Raw genomic sequence first — 21573 nt, 5'->3', positions numbered from 1 at the left:
CAAAAGCCACCAAACAAATATCAATCCCAATGTCCTATTGCAGTGACAGGGACACTGTACTGCAGGAGATGTTTTCTTTTGCATGAATGTTAAATTGAGGTCCTGACTCACCATGGTTGTTAAAGATCCCATGGCATTTATCGCAAAGAATAGGTAGTTCCCTGATTTGCTTTATTTATGTACACATACATAAAGACACACACACATGCACAAACACATAAAAACACACACACACACACAAAGACACGTAAACATACACACACTACACATGCACACACTCATACATGCACACACACGACACGCACAAACACGCACACAAACACATAAACACACATACACACACACACACACATGCACCCATACAAACACACCTACATACACAAACACAAGCACACACACACACACACACACACACGTACACACCAGTGGTGGAGGAAGTACTGAAACTCAGTACTTAAAGGAATTATCCGGAGTAAAATGCACTTTAGATCAATTTACGGATAATTGGGAGTACACACGTTGAGTTGACATCAAAATCATGTCATTCGGATGTGTTTTGAGAAAGTTCGATTTTACCGTTTTTAGTCAAAACTCGTTAGCGTGGAAGTGAGAAGGGCATATTATTTCGCCGCTACAAAACGCTATTTTTATACCACTGTAACTTCGCTGCTCCGCGGACTAGCAATCTCATCAGGGAGGAGGCCCTAACGCTGCAGATAATACAGACAGAGAAAGGCAAGCATATGCTCGAGGCACAGAACACATTTGCATGTCCAGTGTAGCCATGGGTCTGGTGAATATAGCCTACTGAATGCAGATGCTACAAGCTCAGGCTTTGCCTGGTCTAGACTAGAAGCCTATGTTTCAAAGCTTTAGAAGCGGGGCACATAGCGCTCTAGAATCTCAACCCAGCCCCCTGGTAAAACAAACGTGTTTGTCAGAGACAAAAAAACTGATCGTAAAATGTAGCCTAAAGGTAAAAAGGAACGATGGTGTTGTAGAAATGCAGTGGAGTAAAAGTACCGATAATTGGTGCAAAATGTAACAAAGTCAAAGTCAAAAGTATGCACTATAGATTCTACTTAAGTAAAGTACAAATACGTGGAAAATGTACTTAAGTACAGTAACGAAGTATTTGTACTTCGTTACATTCCACCACTGATACACACACACACACACACACACACACACACACACACACACACACACACACACACACACAAAAACACACACAAAACACATATACATATACATAAAAAACAAGCACACACTCTGCACACACTCAATTACAAACACACAAAAAAGGAACAAAGTAGGAACATTTGACAAGCGTGACTTATTGTTGTGGAAAAAATGTGCTGGACTGGGCGGCAGTCATATTTTGTACCGCTCTGCGGTACATCTAGTTAAATTAGCTGTAGTTAGGCTTAAGAACTGCATTTTGCCCATCATTCAAGTTACTCTCATTTACGAGTGTTGTTGTTTCAGGTGGATGTAGCGCCATTTTATAATTTTCGCTATGCACAACACTTTGAATGCCACAGCCACACAACCACAGCTCCTAGTCAACCCTTAGCAGCACCACCACAACGTAATTCAGACACATACATTTGAGGTGGGTTGCAATTGGGCAAACAGTGGTAAACATTTGCAGCAAACGTGTTTACTATGAACAGTGAAATTTAAACCAATTTTGTGTAAACATTCCAACCCTTTGTTCAGTTTCCCTGTGTTTTCATGGAGAACATTTTCCTATGTTTGCTTATGTTTGCCTATTATTTGAACGCACCTCTGATCTAATGCCACTCACCGGAGATATCAAACCACAGTGGTATGGTGTTCTGGTGAACTGAGACTGTCCCCACTGCTTCAGACACCTTGGCATTCTCGGGGACACTGAAATTGAAGAAAGGTGCCGTAAACAGCAAGGGCGATGACGAAGGGAGCGGCTTGCGGATCCATTCAATATGGAGGCGGGTTGTGGAAAACTTCTGGGGATTGCCATTGTCTGTCGCTTTTATCTGGTAAGGACAGAAAGCATAATGTATTTGGAATCTGTTTTTTAATGTTATTATCTATGTCAATGATGCTAATTTAGATTGCCAGGCTCCCAGTTGCAATCAAATGAAGAGATTGTTCTCTATAATCATCTGCTTTGATGATTTAATTTGAATCAACATCTGCCTCTATTATTCAGATTTTCTCTGAAATAATAAACTAATCTGCTCAGCTCTATCAGCATCATCACTTAATGCTCTGAAACTACTCTTTGGCTCCAGTGAAAGCGTTTGTTGCCTCCATTCCTGTATACTCCCCTACCGTGAGGATGTCAAAGCTGCCTGCATTGACCATCTTCCTGGACGACACCATGGCCGTCTTGGCGTCGATGAAGAACTTGCCGTCCTGGTTGCCGTCGAGGATGCTGTAGGTCAGGTCGGCGTTGGCCCCCTCGTCTCTGTCGTAGGCGAACACCCTGTAGATGGGGTCCCCCCGCTTGCTGCGCCCCCTCTCTGGGACGCTGATGCGGTAGACGGTCTCTGGAAACTCAGGCTTGTTGTCATTCTCATCCTGAATGTGGACGATGACCCATACTGTGGCCTGCCGAGAGGTCTCACTCCCATCCATAATAGTCACCTAGCAACAACAACAACAGAGAGAAAGTCTACTCATTCATATAGACCCTTTCAACAAGGTAAACAAAAACAATGCTTGAACGTTCTATTTGGGCCCCAATCTACTTCCTCTGCATTAAGATAACATATGGAATGTTAAAAAGGAAGTCTTGTGGGGCCAACTATGATGCTGATAATGGAACTCTCTTGAAAGGGTCCATTGTAGCACACATACCACAAATATGGTGTGATACACTAATAAGTGAAAGACACAACAGATATTTCACACAGAATGATTCACATCACAAATGGGCACACCATACACCATACTGTATATGGGTGCTACGTGATCAAATATAACTCACGATAAAATATACATGATAAGCATATACATCCTTTTCACATATATTTTAACTGTGCACATTTCACATCCTAAACAAGGCACTGACGCCTACAAGACCCAAGTACAGAAGATATACTACACAATGAATGTACATAAATAAAACTGTGTCTGAACAGAAAAGCAAACTGGGTCTCACTCTAATAATAACTTCACACCACACAGACAAAAGTCAGTCTAAATCAACAAGTGCATGCCTTTAGGTGTCATTTAGTCATTGTCATTCAGCACACACACCGCACAGATCTCCTTATTGCGGTAAGCTAGATTTGGAGGCAGTAGATGAATGCATCTTAACATCTCTGTGGGTGTTCTCTCTCTCTCTCTCTCTTTCTCTCTCTCTCTTTCTTTATTTCTCTCTCTTTCCCTTTTTCACTTTCTCTCTCTCTCTCTCTCTCAAGTGTGTGTGCTAAAAGTAAAATGTTCTTAGTTTTTTTGTTCAAAGTGACTTGGCATCAATAAACATTACATTAACATTAAAAAAATAACAGTTTAACTAGTCATTATAGTCTCAATAAAAAAGACCACTATTGGTGATAGACTAAATAGAATTAAACTGAATAATAACAACAAAATCCTTCAGTAAAACCATGTGTGCTATTTGTAATGCACATGAGTTTTCACAGACTGTTCTCTGTCAGTCTGACTGTTCTCAGGCAGCCCGTCACCTTAATCATCCAAAAGAGTTACATATGCTTACTGTATATTCAGCACAAACTCACCACCAATAATCAAACACTAAGGACACAATGAATCTATTTTTTGTTAAACAAAGGATAACAAGGAGTGGTGAATCAGTGTGGGAATTCCTAGACAATAGAAATATTTTGAAAATCAAGATCCTAATGTTTTAATTTAGACACATGTCTACAGTTGTTAATATATTAACAACTGTATTCATGTGTCCTATATTAAAACATTCATTAGGATCTTGATGCACATAATGCACTTTTTTTTTTTTTTTTTTTTTTTGCACATAATGCACTTTTTTTCCCCCACTTTTTTTTTGTGTACTGATTTACTAAGAAATTATAGACCCTTTCAAGAGAGTTCCATTATCAGCATCATAGTTGGCCCCACAAGACTTCCGTTTTAACATTCCATATGTTATCTTAATGCAGAGGAAGTAGATTGGGGCCCAAATAGAACGTTCAAGCATTGTTTTTGTTTTTATTGTTGAAAGGGTCTATACCTTAAACATCTGAGTAATGAAAAGAGAGAAAGATAAAGACCTAAGGCCATCCTTCTCCATGCTTTATCTTAGACCACCTATCTGCATACTTTATTTTACCTGTCTCACATGCCATTATACCCTCTATTTTACAATAGTGTCTGATATAATTCTTAAAGACTTTTAAATTATTATTTTTTTAAATCCATCATTTTATGTATGAATACTTTTCCCAACAACATAATGATATTTTGTATTGCCTGGCTTTCATTTACCAAATCGCCCAGGAGTACTGTAGGGAGATCTAAGCGCAAAATGATGTCATATTTTAACAGCCAACTTTGTATTTCAAGCCAAAATATAGCAGTTGAAGGACAGTACCAAAATAAGTGTTCCTGTAGTCTCCTCCTCCTCTAAACAGAAACGACAGAATGGATTTGTCTCTATCCCCCAAATATGCAGCATTTTCTTTGTGTTTAAGTATTTAAAAATTAATTTATATTGAAAAAAACATATTTTTATATCTAATGATGCTTCATACAAGTTACTGAAGATTTCTTTCCATGGAAGAGGACAATCTATCATTTTTTCCCAGCTATTAAAATTTTTACATGGGAACCAATTTATCAGTTTGTAGATAAAACGTATATATTTCCTTGTTAATTTTTGTTTTATCTAGCCATTTGTTTTGCTTTATATTTGGTCTACACACTAAATTATAATCAGAGCTGGTTTTAATTTTTTGTTTCCATCTTAACGGCAGGGACGTGGTTAATTGATTATACTGTTGAATAGTACCTACCTCCCCATACTGTACCTAATTCTTAATTGTTTATATGGAAGGATCTCACATTTTTCATTCACAATATCTTTAACAAAAATAATTCCTTTACTAAACATTTGCTTAAAAAAGATAACTCGTCCTCCAACTAATATATTTGAATTAAACCATAACATTTGTTGCAATATTTCTTCTGTTTTTTCAGGAGGATAATACTGAAAATGTAGCCAGCTTTGTAGTGCTTCCATTAAGAAGGTAGAAGCTTTATAAATAATGCTTTCCATCTTGTGAAAATGTGTTGGACTAATTTGTAAAAATGGGTACAGTTTTTTCTCAAATATCGGATGAATGTTTCCAAGCAACTTGCTTGAGAACCAGTCTGGGTTAAAATAAAAATTTTGTATGAGAGACGCTTTTAATGATTTATTCATTGACCTCAGGTTCAACAGTTGCATGCCACCTACATCGTAATCATTGTAAAGATACACTCGTCTAACTTTATCTTTTTTGCCATTCCAGATAAACTTAAATATTTGTTGTTCATACTCTTTAAAAAATATTTCAGGTGGTGAAGGAAGTGCTAACATTAAATATGTAAATTGAGACACAACTAAAGAATTTATAAGTGTTACCTTACCATAGTACCAAGTAGTCAAATTCTTGCCTTGCCATGGCTGTAAAATGGAATTTATTTTACTCAACTTGTTTTTATAATTAATTAAGGATATTTCTCCAATATTCTGGGGTATGTAGATGCCAAGAATATTAACGGCTCCATCCACCCATTCCACTGGAAGATCACAGGGAAGATGGAAATCACTACTCTTCAAATAACCAAGTCTCAATATACAACATTTCTCATAGTTGGGTTTAAGACTTGATAATTTTGAAAAATTATTCAGATCAATAATGAGATTATGAAGTGATGTATTGTCTGGTTCAAGCATAAAACTAGAATCATCTGCATACATGCATACTTTATTATTAATGCCGTTTAGTTCCAAACCCTTAATCTGTTTATTAGATCTTATTTTCATTGCCAAAATCTCAATTGCAATGATGAATAGGTAGGGGGATAAAGGACAGCCTTGTTTGACTCCCCTTCTTAATGGTATTGGTTTGGAGAAATGTCCATTATTTAGGACTTTACAGACAGAGCCTTCATACATTATTTTGACCCACTCTATAAAAGAGTCTCCAAAGTTGAAGAATTTTAAACATCTATTAATAAAGCTCCAGCTGATTTTATTAAACGCTTTCTCAAAATCAGCAATGAATATTAATCCAGCTTTATTTGTTTGGTCATAATGTTCAATTCTTTATAATATCTGTCTGATGCTGCTGATATATTCCGCCCTTGTAAGAAACCCGTTTGATCATTGTGTATTATTTGTAGAAGTACTTTTTTTATTCGTGTAGCAATACATTTTGCCAATATTTTGGAGTCATACCCTTGTAAGGTGAGTGGTCTCCAGTTTTTCAGTTGAGTGGGGTCTTTATATTTTCCACTTGGATCCTGTTTCAGCATAATGCACATTTTTTCCATTTAATGCATGAACCTTCACCTCACTGTCAATACTTCTAGATGTCCTCTAGAAGTATTGACAGTGAGGTGAAGGTTCATGCATTAAATGGAAAACATGTGCATTAAAAGCAAGTTTGAACTACTGTAAATGGGACAGATGTGCCACAATGCATTTATAAATGATCACAAAACATATGCAATGTGATTCGATCCTAACCTGCAACTTCTCGAAAGAACGCTGCTTTAAAAGCTCTGCCCTCTTTGATCCCATTTAGGGCTGTTTAATTTTTCGGTGTCAGAAGGTCTTTGGGTCGCTTGGTGAGCAGCTCAATGGACAAAGCTCAGAGCCATCGGGTAGAGATTTGAGCTTTTACACTGGCTCTGCCGTTACACCCAGGGATGGGACACTCATGTGGGGGGGACAAAGAAATCAATACCCCTCTCTTGCCCTGGCCACGTGTTGGCCAGCTCACACGTAAACACGCCTGTCCTATTGACCCACACTACTGTACAAAGGCCTGATTACCGAGCCAGGCTGCCAGGCTGCTCACCAGACTGTGAAACAGGAGGGGCATATCTACGTCCAACGCAGAACATATCTAATTCACTACGCACACAAATACTGATATACTGTCTAGGCTGCCAGAATAGATGCTGGTGAATGCAAACAATAGTGTAGCTAATCAAACCACACCAAACCAAAATGATAATGCCTGTTTTACTGACAGATGGGCATGTCCGGGTCAGTCATTCATTTCTCTCCCACTGGCTTTTCAGAAATGTTTTCCAATATCACTATGGATTAGCCTACAAAACTAACATTTCAACTCTAGATAAGATAGTGCAGCTTGTTATGCAGCAAATAACAGGGTTGGAAACATTTCACATAGAATCTCGCAACTTGTAATTGTTTCATGTGTATAGATAGGCATATCTCAGCAACTAAAATAAAACATCAGGTTGAGAGTTTTGTACAATGGCCATAAGACAAAGGGGACTGTTTGACAAAAAAATAGCAAAAAATCTGAGACCATGGTGTCAAAGCTGTTTGTACTGATATGGAAGGACCCATATATTTTGTCGGCCATGTTGAATTTTGCCACTGGACATGAATGAGGTACAGGTGTTTTACAATCAGTGGGATCCTAAATTGTAAAATCAACCCCATAAGTTTCCAAAATCTTAATGTGTCGTAAAGATATAAAAAAATGATCTGTGCAAAAGACATACATTGACATTATCCATACCTCAAGGAAGTGTTCAGCCTGTTGTTCGCGGTCCAGCTTCCTGGATGTGGTTGTGATGAGTCCTAAAAGGATATCAAAGGGAAACATTAACCAGAGCACAAGCAGTTGTTTGCCTGAATAAGAAGGATTGCTGTGTGAGTGGGCAGTGCATAAGAGTGGGCGCCGACGAGAGTGGCAGCATGTCGAGGTAGCTCCGTGTCTTTGTGTTTTTTCTCCGTCTTTTGTCTACTTTTTTACTTCGCAACTTTTTGGATTACACACTTTGAGGAGTGTTTTTATTCTATCCTATGGATATGGACCTATTGCAATGCTCCAGCGGCAGCAAACTTGTTTACACAAGGAATCAGCTGCTTGCACTATGACGGAATGCTGGTAGTGTTAACGTCAACATCCCAGAGGAATTGTGGTTCTTTTGGGGCTGTGGAGTGGGAGTTCAAGTGAGGACGAGGCGACGGGAGAAGAAGTGGAGATACAAGCCCTCAGTTCCATCGATGGTGATGGGAAACGTGAATTCACTGGCTAACAAGACTGACAAACTGGCTGCCCTGGTAAGAAACCAGAAGTTGTACAGGGAATGTAGTTTGTTATGCTTTATGGAGACGTGGCTAACTAGCTACACCCCACTTCTAACGTTGAGCTGCCCGGCTTCAGTATAGCTCGTTTGGACAGAGACAATAAACTTTCTGGCAAAAAGAAGGGAGGTGGACTTGTGCTGTACATAAACAACAGATGGTGCAATCCCGGACATGTTACAGTGAAGGAGACTGTATGCTGTAAGGATGTGGAGTTACTAGCGGTTAGTCTCCGACCGTACTACATGCCGAGGGAGTTCTCGCACGCCATTGTTGTCTGTGTTTACGTTCTGCCTCGAGGCCTCCCGAACACAGCATGTGACGCCATTCACTCTACAATTGCAAGGCTCCAAACTCAACACACTGATGCCTTTTTTGTGATCTCTGGTGACTTCAATCACATAACACTAGATTCCACCCTCACAAACCAAGCTGAAAGAGGCTTAGGAGTACTACAGAAGGAAGGTGGAACAGAAGTTGCAGGAGAACAACATGAAGGAGGTATGGGATGGAATAAAGACCATCACTGGCCTTAAGAAGAGCAGCAGCTCTGTGGAAGGAGATCTGGACAGGGCAAACCAGTTGAACCACTTCTACAACAGGTTTGACTGCCCTGCTCCAGCTCCAATGGCAGTGGTCTGTCCACCACCCCCTGGTGACTCAGACACTGCTCTTGCTTGCTTGCCTGCCCAACCCACACCAGCCACCCGACAACCCCCTCAGACGCTGGATTACAGATTACCTGACCGAGCGGCCATAGTTCGTCAGACTAAAGAACTGTCTCTCTGACACTGTGATCAGCAGTACTGGAGCTCCACAGGGAACTGTGCTCTCTCCAGTCCTGTTCACCCTATACACATCTGACTTCTGCTACAACACTGAGTCATGCCACATGCTCTGACAATACTGCAATTGTGGGGTGTATCAGGGAAGAGCAAGAGGAGGAGTACAGGAGCCTGGTGGAGGACTTTGTGCAATGGTGCAAACTCAACCACCTTCAACTCAACACTTCGAAGACCAAGGACATGGTGGTGGATTTCCGCAGGTCTAAGCCCGCTCTGCTATCAGTCTCCATTGATGGGGTCAATGTGGAGGTGGTAAACCCCTACAAGTATCTGGGCTTACACCTGGACAATAAACTGGACTGATCAGCCAATACTGAAGCACTATACAAGAAAGGGCAGAGCAGGCTGTACTTCCTGAGGAGGCTGCAGTCCTTCAATGACTGCAGTAAGCTCCTCAGGATGTTTTACCAGTCTGTTGTTGCCAGAGTCCTCTTCTATGCTGTGGTATGCTGGGGAGGAAGCACAAAGAAAAAGGATGCTGGACGACTAGACAGGCTGGTAAGGAAAGCTGGCTCTGTCGTGGGAGCCGAACTGGAGTGCATCACTTCAATATCAAACAAAAGGACCCTGAACAAACTGATCAACATCTTGGACAATGAATGTCATCCACTCCACAGCTCTATTACAAAGCAGAAGAGCTTGATCAGCTGGAGACTTTGCTCACTGTCATGCACAACTGACAGACTGAGGAAGTAATTTGTCCCCAGGGGCATTGAACTGTTCAATGCTTCACTTAAGGGTAGAGGACAGATAGACTTCTCTGCATAGTCTGTCTGCCTCTCCACATTCTCCATGTTGGTGTACGTACTGTCCACTAGCCTACTGTTTTACTGCTACACTGTTTACATGCTATATTAGCACATATGCACAACCCCTCCCTCCCTCCCACAGCCTGGATTGTGGCCATACTTAATACTTTTTATTCAATACTTGACCAATGGCTGTTACCCTATTACTTCAACCTATTCTTGCGCTGATAATAGTTTTTATATTACTTGTCTACATTATTCTCTTATATGTCCATATTTATTTTATGCTGGTCTCGACTATTCTTGCACTGTTGCACTTACTTATTTGCACCATCACCATGACACTCACTCTCAGAGCACCTTACCATGCATACTGAATCACAGGCTCAGTACCTGCCCTATCACTACAAGGCAAGCGCCTCATGCGTGATCATCCTTAAGCACACTATGTGGATATTTGATTTAGTTTTTTTTTGTATATTTAGTATTTAGTATTTTTTTTATCTTCTACTGTCTCTATTGTGCAGTGGAGTTTTTATATTTATATACTTATATTACTTTTTTGCTGTAAGTGGATGTTGTGTGTGATGTCTGTATGCTACTGAGACCTTGAATTTCCCCTTGGGGATCAATAAAGTATCTATCTATCTATCTATGAACATTTTCCATAACCTTTGTTGACCCAACAGGCCACACCTCCTATTTGCCCTTAACTTGTGTTCAGAGCAGACTCCACTGAAAACCAGAAATCCATCTGGTTACTTTTGTTAGTCATAGTGTAAATGTCATTTGTCTCTAATTTGGTACAGATTAAATACAATTCTTAATAATTGACAGGACAACCACAAGGCACAAGCAAATTTCCTTGAATTTCCCCTGGGGATCAATAAAGTATCAAGTCAAGTCGGCTTTTATTGTCAATTTCTTTACATGCACTGGTCATACAAAGAATTGAAATTTCGTTTCTTACTTTCCCATGCAGACATAGACATGCTTTAAATACAGACATAGACATACTATAGACATAGCCATAGACAATAAACATTAAATTAAAGTGCAAGACTGAAATATAGAACATGTACGTATCAAAATAGAAATATAGGACATATATATTAAAAAAATAGAGGTAGTTGTGTTGTATATTTATATAGTCTTAACAGTTACATGAAGTTTAAACTTGTGCTTGTGTGACCTGTATATTTACATTGATATGCAGTATGCAGTAATTTCAAGTATATCAGGCTTGATGTGAAGCAGCAACACGCTAGGGCTGCCAGTCACAGTGCAGTTCCACAGGGCGGTGTTGGGGGCTTAGGGTAGACAGGATCCTAGTTTCCTAGGTTCCTGGCTGGCTGGTGGGTGGGGGGGGCTGTCAGTGATGGGAGAGTGGGTAGAGTGTTCAGCATCCTGATTGCTTGGTGGATGAAGCTACTTGCCAGTCTGGTGGTGCGGGAGTGGAGGCTCCTATACCGCTTTCCAGAGGGCAGGAGGCTGAACAGTTCGTGTGCAGGGTGGGTTGTATCCTTGACAATCATTAGTGCTTTTATGGGTGAGGCTGGTGGTGTAAATGTCCTGCAGGGAGGGGAGTGGTGCTCCAATGATCCTCTTAGCTGTGTTAACAGTGCGCTGGAGGGTCTTCCTGTTCTGATCTGTGCAGCTTCCGCCCCACACTGTGATGCTGCTGGAGACGATGCTCTCGATGGTCCCTCTGTAGAATGTAGTCATGACAGGGGGCGTGGCACTTGCCTTTTTCAATTTGCGCAAGAAGTAGAGGCGCTGCTGGGCTTTCTTCGCCAGTGATGCTGTGTTGGTGGTCCAGGAGAGGTCGTCGCTGATGTGCACCCCCAGAAATGTTGTGCTGCTCACTCTCTCCACAGCATCTCCGTCGATGGACAGTGGTGGCAGTTGTTTGTGGCCTCTCTGAAAGTTGACAACAATCTCCTTGGTCTTGCTGACATTTAGCAGTATCTATCTATCTATCTAGATTTCTCACCATGAGAAAATGAATATGACCAGAGAGATATAGGATCCGGATATGACTACTTTGACAGCCACAAATCATTATTCATGTCAAATCTCATCGATGTGCTGTATGTACTGTATATATTGATTTACTGTTAAGTACAAAAGTGGGAATACCCCTGGCACAAATATGAGGTTTTTTTACTCAATCTATTAAATGCATAAGCTTATGGAACATTTGAAGGCTCACTTAATTCCTGTGTGATTATATTAGAGGTTGTATTAACTCTGTTATACTTAAAAAGCAAGAAAAAAGAGGATACCAAAAGTTTAGCATACAACTCATATGTCAATGTGTCTGTCTATGTGGTCATTGTTTCTTCCATACATACTGTATCTCTCTGATGTTGTCCACTAAGAGTACAAAAAACTAATGTTGGCATACAATTTTCCATACTGCCGCAACTAGGTCATAATGTGTCATTTACAGCACAGACACACAAACTCACAAATACACATAGCCCCAAGAATGCTTCAGTGGCACCAGATGTGTAACCGAGCACTCTCGTTCAGGGAGTGATTAAATAAGTAGACATATGCCACCTAGATACACAAACAAACAAACACACACACACACACACACACACACACACACACACACACACACACACACACACACACACTAGGGTGCATCATCCGCCTCACTTTTTGAAAAGAATTTGAAAATCAATCTGTCCCTAGAATAATTTTGTTCCATTAACCAAAAAAAACTTCCATGAGAAATGTTATTGAATTCAATTGATGTTTGGGTGACCCACCGAGCCTCTGAAGTTTCCAACTAAAGACGTCCATAAAGCTAGGCTGAAAATATCATTTTTTCTTAAATAACGCCAAAAATAATGGGTCTAGCCCTATTAGTACGGGGAATCATGCAATTTTAGGAACGGTTCATATAGATTTTTGCAACTGGTGATTTTTTACTTGCTAGGCCCCTATTGAATACAAAACAACCTGTCAATTTTTTTCTTCATTTTCAGTGCCAAAATTCAAGATGGTGGACAATATATGCAGAAAAATAATATAAAGGCTTAAAGTGGTCAATTTTTTTGATATATATACATATAATAAGGTAGACAAGTGAGATACAGACTATTTACAAAATATGTATTGCATCATTTGCCAAGAAATTTGGAGAAAAATGGGAAAAAATAGAAAACATTTAAAAAAATCTGCATTTTGTTTCAGTATTGAAGAGTTCAACAAAACATTGTCACTCAAGTATTTATCCTCACCACCATCACTGTCTTTTTAATATTGGTGCACATCTCCTCAGAGCCTTCACACCTGCAAAGTTGTGTGAATGGTAAGTTGTTACTCTTGCAAGAACACCTTCTACTGCATTGGCTGGCAAGACAACAGCACTTCACAAGCTCCACAACAGCCTGTGGTGCTGCTGGAAGTTTTGACAGAACAGGAGCCCATTGCCCATCAACAATTTGCCTCCATCCCAGTGATAGTGAGTCAAGAATCTTTGGAGCAGGCACTGTATCTTGTGCCCAAACATTTGCTTGCCTGTGTGCTCTCAGAATTTCAATTTCAACTTAATTTCACTTATAGAGCATCAAAACATTACCCATGTCTCATGGCGCTTTACAGAGTGTCAGACAGAGCCAATGAGTAACAGGGGCGAGGAAAAACTCGCAAGAATTGGAGAAACATATCGGATGAAATCCTAAGCAGATCCACGACTCAAGGGCCTGACCCATCTGCCTGGGGTCAGTTACAGGACAGTAAGGTCTATATACAGAGAATAGAACATGGTATTTAGAGCCACCTGAGGTATATGTTACAAAGTGGTTACGTAGATGGTTACATAACCAGTATGATAATGCATGAATCCTATTTAGTGTTAAGTTCAAATAGTCCAGTGTAGGGGATGAATTGTCCATAGGGATTAGGAGTTGTCATCGGGCAAGTAGTGGGTCTCTAGGCTGCGCGGGTAGGAATCCGAGCATGGGGACAGCAATAGACGATGGTAGGACAATCATAGGGATGGGATTCCCTAGTTCCCGAGTTCCACTGAAGGGCTTTAGCTGTTTGAAAACCATGTTTTGAGGAGCTGACACACAAATTTCTCACATCCAGCTAACACGTTTGGAGATGGATGAGGACCTACTACAAGCCTACAAAGTGTGTTAATGACATCATCATGACTTGTTTGACTTGAAACAGAAACCTTTCCTTTCCCACGGGATAAACAGTAAATGGCGGGACAAACGGTTGTCTTTCAATTTCCTGACAGGATACAATAGGATACCCGATAGGTCCACCGACTCTATGCACGATGTGATTGGCTGGACCGAAGTTTGGTTTTTCCACCTCACAAGCCAACGGAGAGTTGCTAGACTACCCTGGCTATAAATTACATTTGCTGCTGCTAGGGTGCGTCAAGATTTCTAGGCTGAGATGTATCTTTTGTCGACGTTCTCCAGTGCCCATGATAATGAGACTGTCTTTGTTGATGTCTGGTACCCTGCGAAGGGCAAGCACCAAGACATCTGTGTGACGTGTAGATATATGGGGTTTTGCCAAAATGACTTAATGCTACTGCCACCTTTGTGTGTGTGAACTGTGACTGGCAGTTTACATAGTTCAACAGCTTTATGAGCAAGGTAGAGGACGAGGTTGGCTTTGGTTTCCTTCGATCCCAGAAAGCTTTAAAGTCTTTGATTGGTGTAGTCTTCATGAGCTTATGAGCTTTTTCCCATTGTATCGACCTGTCTCGTCCTGTCTTTCATGGAGTTTGTGATGGTATAGTTGTTAAATAATAAGTAGCCTATATGTCATTGTAGCCTCGTGCCTCACTTTCAACATTTTCAAAGAAGCATTATGCCAGATCTTAGCAACAGTTTATGTCACTTTTCCTGACAACCATCTCCTGCACAACAGCCATGCCATCTATTAAGATGCTATCCAATGTGTGTGTTAAATGCACTGAGCTACTCTCTGTAGATTGTTCAGATGATGCTGTTTCTGAAACCAGTCACAATTCATGGATGAAGGCAGACTTAGCTGTAGTGGGCAGCATTAGGCTTGCATATAATCAACAAATTCATGTTCCCACAATTTCCTGCAAGTCCTGTTAACAGAATTATTGAAGACCAAAGAGCTCATTGTGGACTTCAGGAAGCTTTCTATCTGAGGAGGCTAAAGAAGGTCCACCGCCTCCTCAGATCATGGTGAACTTCTACCCCTGCACCATCAAGCGTATCCTTACCAACTGTGTCACATTTTGGTATGGCAACTGCTCTGCCCACGACCGAAAAGCATTGCAGAGGGTGGTGAAAACAGCCCAACGATCACTGGTTCCTCACTCCCTCCATTGAGGCCATCCAGGGCAAGTGATGCTTGCATAAAGGCGCACAGCAGGTTCAGAGGAAGCTTTCCTGCAGCTGAACTCTAGCTCTGCATCCTGGTTGACAACCAACCTACAAAGCCACCCCCCCCAATGCCTCCTTGCCTGTGCCTGTTGAGGTGTCCACGACCATAGCAATCTTGACAGGGACAACAAGGAGGCAGACCCCCACCCCCAATGTATGTTGTTTATACATTGTTCACATTACATAGCCATATTTATTCTGCTCTCATAAAGTAACTGCTAACATACACTGCACATATTTATATTACTCTAAACCTCTCTACCTTATATAAATCAACTGTATACTACTGTCTACACTGCACTACATTTCTTGACCTGTCTATGCACCACCTGTATATACTTTGTATATCACATTGCACTTTTTTTTTGCACTTCTGGTTAGACGCAAACCACATTTCATTGTCTTCATACTTGTACTCTGCAATGACAATGAAGTTGAATCTAATCTAATCTATTGTGGTGAGTGCAGAACAATACTTTAATTCAAATGATTATTAGGTTATGTGAAGGAAACTTTTAATCAATCAATGTGTTTTTCCGGGTATGCCAATAAATAGCATAATGGTGGTTACACCAATCATTGGTTGATAATCATGACATCTCATGTCACCCATGGTCATATTTATTACCTAAGTCATTCAATTTTATTAGAAAATGTACGTATATAATGATAATACCTAACATATATCCATTTAAAATGTTTAAAAAGGCGATTATTTGCAATTTTTGGTGATATATCCGCCATCTTGGATTTTGGACCTGTGCAGTCCGGGAAAAAATTGGAAACAGGTAGTTTTGCAAACTATAGGGTCTGAAGAAGTGAAAAAACATAATTTGCAAAAATCTATATGAAATGTTCCAAACACCTTTTTTTGCTACATATCGCCCTGCACTATATAATGTCAATGGAAGTTGAATATAAATATGGACTTACCGCATCATTTGTGTGGGTTGTGTGTCTCTTTCTTTATTACTTCCTGAGATATGGCAGTAGTGTACATTTTGGGGGAAGCAGCCAGACCAACGGATTCCTTGTCTTAGCTGAATTACTGAAGCTAAGCAGGTGTGGGCCTGGTTAGTACTTGGATGGGAGACCTCCTTGGAAAAACTAGGTTGCTGCTGGAAGTGGTGTTGGTGGGTGGTCAGCAGTTGGCACTCTTCCCTCTGGCCAAAAAGATTGATTCCAATGCCCCAGTGCAGTGATGGAGACGGAGATGCCGTCCTTCAGATGAGACGTTTAACTGAGGTCCTGACTCACTGTGGTCATTATAGATGCCATGACACTTATCGCAAAGAGTAGGGGATTCCCCGATGTCCTGGCTAAACTTCTTCCAACCTGGCTCATTCAATCTGGCCCCCTAATCATCCCCCACTGTAATTGGCTCATTCACTCCCTCACTCTCCACCTTAATCTAGTGTGTGGTGAGCGTTCTGGCGCACAATGGCTGCCGTGCATCACCCAGGTGGGTGCTACACATTGGTGGTGGTTAGTGAGTTCCCCCTTTCCATGTGAAGCCCTTTGAGTGTTGAGAAAAGCGCTATATAAATGTAACATGTTGATGTTGTTGGAAGACGCAATAAAAATTGCTTTTGCCAGGCATTTTCAATAAACAGCATGAAAGTAAACTATCAATAAAAGCTTACTGTCATGGGTTTTTCCAGTACCAAATTTAAAGGCTGGAAAACAATGTGGCCCACCAAGTCGATGTAAAATACGTATCATATTTAAAAGTTGCCGTTTATGCTATAATCCGATCAGTCATTATCACTTCACATTCACACGATATTTGCTGATTCCCACTTTGTTCTGTTTTCTGATGAACCATCCGAAAGAAGCACCTGAGAACTTGACGACAGTTTGGAAGATGGGATCCAGTGATAATTGAGTCATCCTGAACAAGGCCACTGCCCAAACCAAATATCCAAGATGATTGTCTTGTAGACAGAGTACATTTTGAAGACTGTGAATTGGCATTAGGCTACTAATACACTCCCCACTAAAAGCCATGTTGCAAGTAAGTTCATGTAGTCCTGTGTGATACAAATACTACTCTACACTAAACAAAACATTCCCACGCATGTAGCCTATATCTGATTTGGAATTTTTATAACACCATAGCAACAACATTTAAAATAAAAGATTAATGGCAAGTGTTACAATACACATTAAGGTGTTTTTCATCAAATAACATATTATTCAAAATAGAAAAAAAAGACGTTTTTCTGAGAAAAATCACCAAAATATGTATGACAACATAAAGAAACCCAAAGTTTATCCAGTGAGCTGTGTGCTTTATGCCTTTAATACAGTTATTATTCAAATAACAACTGGCTAACAAATTGATAATAGTGAAATAATGTAGATATTATTATATTATATAATGTAATATTGCCAGGCGAATTCCTGAATTTGGCAACAATTTCGACCATTCATAAAGGTTAATGGTGGGCCACCTAAATATTATCCAATTTACTTCAAAATGTCCCAGGAATGTTTTTTTGCTCATTGGAACATAATAAGCATAGGGACAGATTAATTTGCATATGTCAAGGCGGATGATGCACCCTAACACACACACACACACACACACACACACACACACACACTTCCGAAGTTTAATGTCAGCTCAGGATAATTGAGCTGTTATTTGCTGTTATAATTACCTCAGTTTTGCTGTTAAACTACCTCAAACCCAGTTAGTTTTTTGAGAGCAGCACTGATCAGCTTCAAGGCCTGTGCTCCATGCTCGCGTGTGTTCTGATCAGCTCAGGTATCACTGAGGCCGTTATCCCGGCTGCTTATCTCCCGGTTGTCACTCATGTATATAGGCAATAGGTATGGATTTATAGCACACAAAGAAAACATGCTGTTCAGTTTAAAAAAAAGCTGACCTGTTCAATTTGTACTACTTTCTTCGGTTACGGACAATCATGGAGGTAGTAAACCATTGATTATCATTCAAAAGAACATTGATATGAACACTTTTTTTTTACCAAATCTACTTCATGGGTGTCCCAATATATAGAATGAATAGCCCCCTGTTAGCCAATCAGAAAATAGTATTAATAGTCTCCGGGAGAAAATGCACTCTTAAACTACCTTGCTGTACCTCCGCACCTCCTGGGGGACCTGCCCCCCACTGGCCTACATGATCTTAAACTGCTTTAAACTACCTTACACAAACTTAGCTTTCAGTTCCTCTATGAAAATGAGCTTCAAGGCCAACTCTCACCTGTACTCTGACCAATCGCGAAGAAGTTCTGCGGATTCCCTGCCGTTATCCTGTAGGTCAGACGGCTGTTGACCGCCGTGGCATCAGGGTCCTCAGCCTGGATCTGAATGACGGACACGTCTTTGGGAGAATTCTCCGGAATGTACGGGTGATATATGGGGTCAGAGGTCAACGGAGCGTTGTCATTGACGTCCTCCACCTGGATGAAGACGTCGATGGAGGTGGAGAGGGGAACTACACCCCTGTCAGTGGCATAAACAGTCAGCCAGTACGAATCCTGGGTCTCACAGTCCAGAGTACCCGTTGTGTAGATGAGGCCTGCAAGCACACAAGTGTAGTAATGAGCACTTGCATATCGACATTGTGCACCTTTCCCCTTCTCCTCTTTGTCGCCTATATTGTGTGTTGTGTTTCTTTACTGTGTATTCTATTCTGCATGTTTTACTTATTCTTTTTAAAGTCCTTTGCGACACTTGTCTGTGAAAAGTGCTATACAAATAAACTTTACATGCTTTGCTTCGCTTCGCTTAAGTGAGAATGTGTGAAAGTGACATGTGACTGCTTACAAACTTAACAGTTTTGTCTTAAACACTGGAAGCACATCAGAGTGGTCGAGGTTTGAGCTGGCGTATGCTTCAGGGAGGATTTGTGGAGATTTGTTTCTCATGTACGGAGGCAATTCAGCAGCAATAGACCAGCTATAAACAGGGCTTAAAGCAAGGCCTGAAGTTATCAGACATTTTTAAAGTGATAATAGCTATTGTCTATTTTCAAATCTTAAACCAAAGTGCACGCCTGAAATCATGCATAATGCCTGAACATTGTAAGCCCTGTATAAAGTTGCTGTTTTTACATATTCTCCTAACAATACACAAAAGTTTAATTGTTGATTGTAAAAAAAACAGTGTTTCAGAGGTCTTATGATCTGTTGGTCCAACAGAGTCCTGCAGAGAGGTATTTTTATGTGTACTCTCTGTCTCTGGGACAAACTCTCAAATGAATACCAAATTAAAATTTCATTGGATGGCACATGGGGGCAAGCCATCTGACACCCTGGTTGCCGTGCCAACCCATCATTAGGCTGAATTCACAGCGAATCTGTCAGACTTAAGGGTGCAGAGCTGTGACAAAAAAAAAAAAAAAAAAAACAGCATCTGCAGCAGCATCAGCAGCAGCAGTGACCCAGTCTGGGGTTACTACACCTCTAGGCGACCTTCAGGTCTTCATCACGGCACACAGCTAATCACTCTTGACTGAAGTGCCACATCTGCAGTCCGCACTTCTCTGTGACCATGGTGACCACCTCCCTGTCCTGATCAAACACCCTGAACGGCACTCCTTCACCCTCATATACTATATGTGAACACAAGCGGCGCCACTGGGAGGTGAACGTTAGTTTGCTGACTGAGTGACCTACTTCTAACATGGGGGAGACGTGGCATGGGTGTGCTGTGATGTGCTGATGTGCTGCTGTTCTGCTCTGCGCTGTCGATCGGTAGGCCTGCGCATGCCATGCTACTGAGTGAAGTACTCTGCCAGAAAGCTTCTCCTCAGGGTATAAGGCAGGAGGGCAGTACACATAAAGACAAGAAACAAAAAAACAAAACTCTCAAGAGAGGAACAGACTGTTCCTGGTAACAACAAAAAACTAAAAGCGCTTAAATAATGTGGTTATAGGTGTAATTAAAAATCATAAAGTGTGCCAAAACCTAAATAGAAAAAATTAAAAGGGCTTCCGTAATTGTTTCAAAACATATAAGCAAAGATCCTTGATTACTAGCTCCGCTTTAACCCTCTCTGATATAAGTTCTCAAAGCTCAGAATCCTATAAGAAAAATCGGCTTACATTATTGATGTTAACTGCAACTGTAAGCAATTTAGAGATTTGAAATTTAACAAAATTCAGCAAGTGCCTGAAATACAACAATGGTGAAGAAATGCAATGAAGTAACAGTAGGTTAAAACTAAGAATAAAAATAGCATTCTCTCACACATACAGTCTTTCATATGACAGTAGATTCTGGCTCAGCCCAGACATTATACAGAAACATGACATTACATTAAGCAGCAGGGCTCTACAGTGCGCCCATTTCACTCGCACATGCGAGTAAAAATGGTGGCGTGCGAGTGCAAAAAAATATTTAGGCGCACTGGTGCGAATGAGTTCTAACCATGTCAATGTTTGTCTACAAAATACACCGCAACATCGAGAAACATTACTGGTGCAAACCATAGAATCACGTCGCGAATGCAGTATAAAAACTACACCTCCCATCAACGTTAGCAGTTTCGCGTTGTGACTCGCTAGTAATCGCTTCTATCAAATCCAAGAGCGCGCAGAAAAAGCGGAAAGTTAAGACCAGCCAGCCAAGATGCAAAGATTGAAGAAATTAGTTCTTCTATCCACCGAATTCATCGGACATAGGAGGAACAGGATGAGATTCTGAGAATGTAGTGAGAGAAGGAAAGGTAACCTAACATGCCTTTTAGCCCAGTTGACGTATTGGCTGCAATATGCAAAATATAGCTGTAGCGAACAGGCACAAAAGTAGCCTCCCGTAATACTCCCATTTTATTCAAAGGTAGAACGCTACTGACAACTCCAGGCTTCCACGCATGCTTGTTTGTTTACACCGAATACAAGCTGAAGTGCAAAACGAAAGTAGGCCTTGCCTTGCCCCCATCAATGCAGATATTTCAAATAAAAAATAAAAGGATAAAAAAAATATATCCTTGATAGCCTATGCTGGGTTTTGTGGAAGAGAAAATGGACTGTTTTAGTAGTAGTATTAGGCAGTATGTAGTCAGATAGGTCAGCATGGGCATATTTGGATTAGCTACAGATGGATTCACTACATTTGGCAGGATACTTGATATACAGGCTAAATGCAAATATGGCAATGTATTATATTATTTTATATTAACAAAATGTAGGAAAATAGAACAGACTGAAAATAAAGTAGGTCTGATCTTTAAAATCCTGTTTCCTGTAGCCTAAATGTTGTCAGTCATTCTTAATATTCGCAATTGGTGCACT

General features: G+C 40.6%; 1 protein-coding gene across 1 annotated transcript in view; it reads right to left on the bottom strand.

Annotated features, from left to right (window-relative positions):
- The window catches only part of LOC125290891 (protocadherin Fat 3), a 69762-nt gene that overhangs the window by 40881 nt on the left and 7308 nt on the right, over window positions 1-21573 (bottom strand). Inside the window, exons 3-6 of the mRNA XM_048237316.1 lie at window positions 18537-18854; window positions 7737-7798; window positions 2320-2634; window positions 1814-2021 (exon numbers count right to left, since the gene is read on the bottom strand). Coding sequence (XP_048093273.1) covers window positions 1814-2021; window positions 2320-2634; window positions 7737-7798; window positions 18537-18854 — 903 coding nt within the window. The remainder of the gene's footprint in view (window positions 1-1813; window positions 2022-2319; window positions 2635-7736; window positions 7799-18536; window positions 18855-21573) is intronic.

This window comes from Alosa alosa, chromosome 2, assembly GCF_017589495.1.
Source record: "Alosa alosa isolate M-15738 ecotype Scorff River chromosome 2, AALO_Geno_1.1, whole genome shotgun sequence".
Lineage (NCBI taxonomy): Eukaryota > Metazoa > Chordata > Actinopteri > Clupeiformes > Clupeidae > Alosa > Alosa alosa.
Note: the sequence above shows the minus strand (reverse complement) of the source record. Positions and strands in the feature narration are given on the sequence as shown.